Source organism: Cicer arietinum, chromosome 2, assembly GCF_000331145.2.
Source record: "Cicer arietinum cultivar CDC Frontier isolate Library 1 chromosome 2, Cicar.CDCFrontier_v2.0, whole genome shotgun sequence".
In the NCBI taxonomy this organism is placed as follows: Eukaryota; Viridiplantae; Streptophyta; class Magnoliopsida; order Fabales; family Fabaceae; genus Cicer; species Cicer arietinum.
In genome coordinates, this window is record NC_021161.2 from 39,192,558 (window position 1) to 39,201,517 (window position 8,960).

At 32.3% G+C, this 8,960-nt stretch overlaps 1 protein-coding gene across 3 annotated transcripts; it reads right to left on the minus strand.

Annotated features, from left to right (window-relative positions):
* Window positions 1-953: 953 nt before the first annotated feature.
* Window positions 954-8,373, minus strand: LOC101495508 (uncharacterized). Of its 3 annotated transcripts, XM_073364908.1 has the most exons (8): window positions 7,153-8,373; window positions 5,879-6,642; window positions 5,158-5,544; window positions 4,023-4,199; window positions 3,679-3,783; window positions 3,316-3,585; window positions 2,313-2,489; window positions 954-2,091 (listed from the first exon to the last, which is right to left on the minus strand). In XM_073364908.1, the coding sequence occupies exons 1-8, from the start codon at window positions 8,261-8,263 to the stop codon at window positions 1,588-1,590; spliced, it is 3,495 nt and encodes a 1,164-aa protein (XP_073221009.1). In that variant the 5' UTR covers window positions 8,264-8,373; the 3' UTR covers window positions 954-1,587. The 3 variants fall into 3 exon arrangements, with proteins under 3 accessions (XP_073221009.1, XP_004490579.1, XP_012568435.1); XM_004490522.4 differs by having other exon boundaries at window positions 3,316-3,783; window positions 7,153-8,371; XM_012712981.3 differs by lacking the exon at window positions 4,023-4,199 and having other exon boundaries at window positions 3,316-3,783.
* Between the last annotated feature and the right edge of the window lie 587 nt (window positions 8,374-8,960).

The following is an 8,960-nucleotide window of genomic DNA, read 5'->3' on the forward strand; positions in this document are numbered from 1 at the left end:
GGAGGGTTCAACAATAAGACGGTGCACAATAGAGGAGGGTTCAACAATAAGACGGTGCACAGTAGAGGAGGGTTCACACAGTAGAGGGGAGGAAGGTTCATAGGGTTAGGGAGAGAACGTATTAAATATATTTTTATTTATTTAAAGGGAATGATTTTTATCAAATACGCACCATTATACAACGCTTATATACAAAGCGCTCTAAAAGACCATGTAATTGTGTGAAAGCGTTATATTATATACAAAGTGCTCTAAAAGCGTTGTAAACATAATGTGGTAGCGCTATAATTTACCGCGCTTGTATACAAGCGCCGTAAACATTATGTGAGAGCGCTATGTGACTCTACAACAACGCTTTCACGAAAGCGTTGTAAACATTATGACCCTATATGACCTACAACAGCGCTTTTGCTAAAGCACTTGTCATAAAAGTGTTGTTGTATCCTCCGTTAATTTTACAATAACGCTTTTAGTAAAAAAAAACGATGTCAAAGGTGTGCTGTAAAATGTTAATTTTGGCATAGTGGTATGTGTACCGAATTTCGCCAACAATCCCTTACCCTAAACTTTTTTAATAATAATAATAATAATAATAATTATTATTATTATTATTATTATTATAATTAATGAGTATATTAATTTTGATATTTTTTATTATTTTATCTTATAAATGGGACTAGAGGTTGGATCATTCAATCAATATTTTTTCAATAAGTGGTCTAGAAATTAAAATTTTCCTTTTACCGAAAATATCATTTTTTTTTTCTAAAACAGAAAGAAAATTCTTTTCCACCTTTCAACAAAGGAAAAAAACATTATGAATACAATTAAATATTATATTATGAACACAACAATGATAGTCATACGTTTATTGAAAACAATGAGACATTATGAACAAAGGAAAAAAGGAAAAAAAACATTGATAGTCAACAAAGGAAAAAAACATTATGAAAGAAACATTATGAACACAACAATGATAGTCATTTAAGTTTGAGATAAAATATGATTACAATATATATATATATATATATATACAAAAGTCCTACTACAGTTCTAAGTTTCTTACTTTCTACATTGTGAATGTGTGACTAATAGAATACAATTATGAACATCTTTGGAACTACGTACTAAAATTGATTAGTCCAACTCTGAGTTTAGTCTTCTTAATTTCATAAATTCTGACTTTTCTCAATCTGTTATCTGATAATGGAAATTAACTTTTGCCAAACTGATTTTCAGGTGAGCAGCATCAAAGAATAGTAGGTCTTGACTTTTTCCTAGTTGCATCATTTCACAAATTCTTGGAAAGGTTTTCCTTTTCTTCTTAGCTTGGAATTGTTGGCTCAGTGATCCCTTGTTGCAGCATGTTCTCAGCCTTTGGTGCATCACTAACGCTTCTTTGAACCACTAACATTGACATTTGACACTGACACGTAGAAGCAAGTAGTAATTTAAGGCAATAAAAGTGATTAATAACTACATATGTCGGTGATATGACATTGACACGTGTCGGACACTAGACTCATTTGTAATATGAAGTGTCGGTGCTACATAGCTAACGTTACACCATCAAGCTGAAGTACTTTCTTAAGGATCATTCACGTGTGCTATGTTGCTAACTTTATCAGTTTCTCCATCTAGTTCAGAAATAACCATGGTTTGATTATTTTTGTGCAATTCTTGATCAGTGATTTCATTCTTGTTAATATTATCATATTCTCCTAATGTGTCTTCCGCGTTGGTTACTTCAGTGACCATTGGTAGTGAAGAATCTTCAGAGATATCACCTTTGTCCAACTGTTCCTTTTCTGTATCATCTATAACCACCTGATTTGACTCATTTTGCAAAAAGTTCTCTTCTTTTGAGCTATGATTTTCGTTCGATATATCTATTTCCCGTGATGAAATGCAAGATGAGAGTAAGCCTTCATTTTCATTCAAGTCATTGTGTTTTCCTTCAAAATCATTAAAAGAGCTTGTGTCTACTACTTCATCATTGATAAATGGTTGTCTCAATGAATCTTGGGATTTTCCTTCATTCTCTATGTGAATTTCTAATGATGATTCTATCATTGGAGAAATCGTTGGAACCTGTCGATTCCACATAAAATATGTTCTGTGAATGGAATGTCTAATCTAGTAAAAATATACTCAATCCGTAACAAAATATAAGTAAAAAAGTACACGTATCTTGTCAAAATGGACCAAACACGTGCACTTTTTTACTGGTATTTTGTCAGAGTTTAAAGATGCAAATTTCACTCTGTTAACAAATAATTCTATTGATTTCTAATTCATATCTAAGTCATTACCTCTTCTAGTTTATGTGGTTCTGCTGAAGCATCCTGTCTACTTTGGGAAGTGATTTTGTCTTCACTGATTTCATCATTCTTTAACTTTTGGTCTTCCTGATTGCAAACTTCTGCACCATTCATATTCTTGAACATACTTGATTCTTGAATGGAGTTCTCCAAAGGATAAGTTCCTTCCTAGTCAATGTCACAAATAACATTATAGTTAAGGCTTGAAGCTCTCCTGTTATTGTTCATTAGGAAAGGAAAACAAGAAAATGCGCAAATTGGTAATTGACATTGTAGGGTTGTACCAACATGATCCCCTACATTATCAATATTCTAAAATAATACATGGAATTGCAAATTGTGAATTTGTTACCAAATGCATCTCTGACGTTATTCACTTCGTTTCAAATTCATCCCTGATATTACCAACTTAGTGTCATTATAATTCATAGTCATACAAATATTAATAGAGGGAAAATTTTGATTAAATTTTGCAAATTCAAAGACCATTTTGGAATATCAATAATATGAGGGATTATATTGATATAGTCTTGCAGTTTGGTAAGTTCTAACTTTTCTCAATCTGCTACATGATGATGGAAATTGACTTGTGCAAAACTGGTTTTCAGGTGTGCAATCAAAGAATAGTAGGTCTTAACATTTTCCTAGTTGGAACATTTCACAAATTCTTGAAAAGGTTTTCCTTTTCTTCTTAGCTTGAAATGGTAGGCTAAGTGATCATTGACTGCAGCATGTTCTCAGCCTTCGGTGTATTGCTAACATTTCTATGAACCACTGGTACAGACATAACTTTGATACTGATATGTAGGCGCTACTAATAATTTAAGACAAAGAATATGATTAAATATAACCACATGCGTCGGTGTTAAAATTCTGACACGTGTTGGACATTAGAAAAACCTTTAATCTAAAATGTCGGTGCTAAATAGCTAGAGTTACATGCTCAAGCTGAAGTACTATCTTAAAGATCATTCATGTGTGCTATGTTGCTAACCTTATCAGTTTCTTCATCTGATAAAACCATGGTTTGATTATTTTTGTGCAATTCTTGATCAGTGGTTTCACTTTTGTTCATCTTGTCAGGTTCTCCTAATGTGTCTTCAGCATTGGTTACTTCAGTGACCGTTGGCATTGAAAAATCTTCAGAGATATCGCCTTTGTCCAACTGTTCCTTTTCTATATGCCCTATAACCATCTGATTTAACTCACTCTGCAAATAGTTCTCTTCTTTCGAGCTATGATTTTCGCTCGATTTATCGCTTTCCTGTGATGAAATGCAAGATGAGAGTAAGCCTTCATTTTCATTCAAGTCATTGTGTTTTTCTTCAAAATCTTTAGAAGAACTTGTGTCTACTACTTCTTCATCATTGATAAATGGGTGTCTCGATGATGCTTGGGACTTTCCTTCATTCTCTATGTGAATTTCTGATGATGATTCTAGAATTGGAGGAATCAATGGCACCTGTTCAATCCCACAGAAAATATGTTTTTGTAAGTGTAATGTATAATCTAGTAAAATATATTTGATTTGTAAAAAATATAAGTAAAATAGTACATGTATCTGGTTTGAATTTGGACCAGATATGTCTACATGTTAGTGTACATTTTGTTACAGAGAGAGTGTGGAGTTTAAAGATGCAAATTCACTTTGTTATAAAATAATTCTGTTGATTTCTAATTCATATCCTCTACAGCCATCACCTCTGCTGGTCTATGTGGTTCTGCTGAAGCATCCTGTATACCCTGGGGAGTAAATTTGTCTTCACTTTTCTCATCATTCTTTAACTTTTGGTCCTCTTGATTACAAACTTCTGCATTATTCATGTTGTTGGACATATTTGATTCTTGAATGGAGTTCTCCAAGGGATTAGTTCTTTCCTAGTCAATGTCAAAAGTAACATTATAGTTGAGGCTTGAAGTTTTCCTATTTTTGTTCGTTAGGAAAATATAACGAGTGAATAGGCAAATTGGTACATGAAATTGTAGAATTTTATCAACCTAATCCCTGACATCACAAAATGTTTATAAAGTCTGTCCCTCTGTGTGAATTTATTATCAAATGCATCCCTGATATTATTCACATAGTTTCAAATTCATCATCAATAATACCAACTAAATGTCATTCTAGTCCCTACAAATATTAATGGAGGGACAAATTTGATTAAAATTTTGTAATTTCAAGGATCGTTTTAGAATATCAATAATGTGAAGGACTAAATTGATATAGTCTTGCAATTTCAATGATTAATTTAGGTATAAATCAAATTACAGGCATGTTTAAATGATGTTGTGGTTTTTTTTTAGGTTTTTTTTTTTTTTTTGTGTCTGTCAAATATTTAAACACTCACAAAATATGAAATAAACTAATCATGTAAAATCTAATGTGCCAAAAAACCTTTAGACATAGGACTGACTCCCTTGTCCCTCCACTTGTATTGAAGCTATTATAAATTAATAAAACAACAAAAGCATTTTCCAACAAGTTAGATTAGTTGTATATAGATCAAATGACATCATAATGCGCTATAAATCATGTCAAATAATACACGGTCTAAATTTAAATATTTATCATTTATGATATGCTAATATTATATTTGTCAAAGTGGAAATGCACTCAGGTCCCTTAATTAAAGTCTAGGGTTCGAGTCTTGTGTATAGAAAAAATGTGATTGAGAAGAGAGATTCCACTAAAGAGGGTCAGGTTCTCTGGCAGAGATTAATAATCAACAAAAGTTGGTGGATACTTCGCATCAATAACATGATTATAAAAAACAAAAATTAATAGCTTTTTAAAATAGATGAAAAACAAATAATAAAAATCTACTGCAACTGATACCTGAGAATGGTCCAAATCATTGTTATGCGATTCAACATGTGGATCATCCATGAAAGGATGAATATTTTGAGACATGGAATCAAGTGGACCTTCACCGTTTACTATTTCTTGTGCCACATCTTCCATGTCAGATTGTTGAACACCTATGTGTATCTCTTGATCTGTTGTTGTCTTCTGTTGTATCGGCAATACAGAACTTGGTGATGATGATGATGTTGAACTTGAGTTGGTTGAGATTTCATCAGTTGCTTCTTGTCTCACACCTGATGCACCAGGCTCTTCATTACACCTTAAGTCCTCTGTGTTGTCTTGCTTAGTAGCTTCTGAGTTATTCACATCATTGACAACTTGTTCCTTGTTTATTAGATTATCTATCTGGTTACTTTCCTATAAAAAAATGAATTCTAAAAAATTAAAAAACAAAAAAAAAATACATTTCAACTAATGTTACACATATATTTCTGATTGATGATGTGCCTGGTGTATGACATGTTGTCTGACACCGACACTAACGAATACTAACACATGAATTTATATTTAATCGCTTTCATTTCATTCTCACTTATCATTACATTCTCCTTAAAATAAGCAAGTGAAATGGTCAAATAATAAAGTATTAAATGCATAACGCAATAATTTGTTCAAGTATGAATTCACAAAATGTCTGATTATCATTCAAGTTCATTTTCCTAACAAGTATAATAGCACTAAAACGACTCACCTTCAGATTTTCTGAAAGTATTTCACTAGGTAAATGATTAACGCGAGTATCCATCAACCGCATCAACCGCTTCCAACGTGCTAATACATCGGAAGAATATTGAGATGAACTAGTTTGTCTCACATTATCCAATATGTTATTATGATCACTACTCATTGCATAAATTGGAGTATCATAAAGTATTTCAGATTTTGAGGCCATAGAACTCACATCAGCTGCATTTTCTTCATCATTGTTATGTAAAGAATTAAGATCTTTATCAACATGATATTCACCATCTGTGAATGTAAAGTTCTCATGGCTCTCATCAATTGTGAGTGTTGGTGAACCAATTTCAGAAAACTCAACTTGTAAGTCAGAAGCTAAGGAACATGATGGTGTATGACATATTAGTCCCTTTGTAAATAACATGTTTCCTTCATTCACATCAACAGGAGTTGAAAGAGATTCATATAATGAATCATTTATAGTAGAAACATTAGCAGTAGATATTGGAAAATCAAGAACTTCCACTTGAGGCTTAGGAGAAGCAGTTATAATGCTTTCAACATTTGTTATTGGCTCACTTGCATTGTTTGAGATGGAATTTGTTGGATCACCATTGTCTACTTCCTCACTTTTCATGCCAACCATATCAATTTTACATTTCCCTTCCTCTTCATGTGTTGTTTCCTCTCCTTCATTTGATGGATTGGAAGCTTGTAATTCACTTTCACTTCCTTCTTTGGAGTTTAACTTTTCAGGCCTATCATGATTTCCCATACCTGCATGAGCAAAATACATTCAATTTATTAGAATAGAAAATCCAATTCTAAACTAAGAGGATAAGCTAGAAGAACACAATGATTGATCACGAAATTTGGCCTATTGTGTCTATGTCTTTGACAACAGAGTAAAGTTGTAATTTTTTATTATGCAATGAATAAGAGTTACATAGTACAATTATTAGTTTAATTATTGTTGTTTAGTTTACAAGATTACCACTGAACTGTTTCGCAAGGGCTTGGCTCCCACACCCCCAACCTTCCTAATTGTAATCCAACTAACGAATGGGTCAAGTCTAAAAGGTAGGCGCTCTGCTACCGCTACACTTGTTATATTTTTAGCTTCGTTACACTCAAGCGTCTTTTCACTTATCAATGATATGAGTCCATCAACACAATTTATTAATCAAATTTTACCACATACACCATATACTATTTTATTGCCTTTATCATTTACTCAAAGGAGAGAAAGACAAAAGAAGGATGAGAAAAAAAGAAAGTGGTTATCACCTGAAAGCCTTCTAAGTCTTTGGTTTGCTAGTTTGTTCTCTCTTGCTTCAAGGTCTTGTCTAAGTTCTAATGGCAAGTCATTTGCGAATTCATGATAAAAAATATCCCCCTTGAGGTTTGGTTTCTCTTCAAAAGGTTCATAGGGAATATCAAATGGACTTCTCAAAGCAGTTGGAGCAGAACCAGGCATTTCTATGTCATCAAAATCTCTTGGAGAATCAAAAGGGTTAATTCTTGAAATGAGCAATGGTGCAATTTGGCTTGGAGAAATTGATTCAATATCAATTAAACCATTCTCAATCTCCAATTTCAATTGTTTTCTTGCCCTTCTTCTAGCTATAAGACTCTCCAACCTTTTGTTGCTTTCCATTTCACTAATTCCAAGATCCATTAGCTTTTTTTGATCATCCTCTTTAATTTCCACACCTTTATTATTACTATCTTCTATTGCCTTTTTCTCATCTTCTATTTTCTCTGTCCTTTTCTCTTGACCATCATTACTTGCACTACAAGTCACCAGGTCAACCATTGAAGGTTCAGAAATCATTAATGGCTTTTCAGGAGCCTCAACTCTTTTTCTTTCTAAAAACTTATAATCCAAAGGGTCCATTTCTTTCTCCAAAAATTTTAATCCTGAACGAATTTCCGTGTTCTTTTTAGTAAAGTCATTTCGAAACACCGCTGATAAATCCTTAGCTTTTTGTTCTAAATCACCGTAGACATCTAATTTCTTCCTAGTGAAATTTCTTCTTCTACTTGTTGCATTATGTGACGGATACTTATAAAGTTTTCCACGTCTCTCATTCTTGAGAACCATATTAGGTAGATTTTTTGCTTCAACCCTTTTTTCCTCTCCATTTTTCTCCACACATCCAATATTTGTTTGCTCAGAACTCCAAAAAATTCTGACCAAAATTGAAGTAAACACAAGAAATGGAGACAAGAAAAGCAACAAATTGTATATACAAGAAAGAAATATATACATTATGAAGAAGACTAACAAAGCACATGAAACTTTTGGATGCTTTTTCATAAAAGTAAAGCTCTTTCCAATCGAAATATGAATAACTCTAAACAAATGAAGTTGAATGTCCCTTGCATTCAAACCCATCTTTGTTTCTTTTATAAAGGTAGGTACAATTACAAAGAACAAACTTTAATGCTTTTAAGGTTGTGGTTGCATGTATTTGTCACAAACCCAACAATTAAAACGGCAATAATTAAAAGGAGGGTATTTTAATTAGCCATAACCAGATTCAAAAAAGTAATTATTATAATAATCATGGTAATAATAAAAAGGGATTAACATGTTTGCTACAAACCCCCATTGAAGAAACATTTAAAAAAAAATGTGGTTTTGAATAGGAAAGTGAAATTAAAAAAAATGTTAAGTGTTCTTCTAGGTGAAGAATAAACTAGATGGAAAAATTGATGTGACTTAATTACATAGTGAAAATTTAATTGATCTTTCTCCTAACAAATGGTTATCCGTTGAACAATTTGAGCTATAGCAATTTAGTTCTTCCTTTTTTTGGGAAACATTTTTGTTTGGCTGACAATATCTTATGACCCTCTAATTTAGAAATTTTTGTATGTGTTTCTCATCCAATTTGATAACCGTAAAACAAGGGACAAAATATATAATAGAAAAATTTATTGCATAATGTGGTTGTCTTCTATATATGCAATATGATTTTTAGTAGGATTATAATATTTGCAATTTTTCAGAACTTGTGAGGAATTGATTTTCAGGCTTTGAGAAAAAAAATTACGATAAAATATAAGAATCAAATATTTTTTTTTGAGGC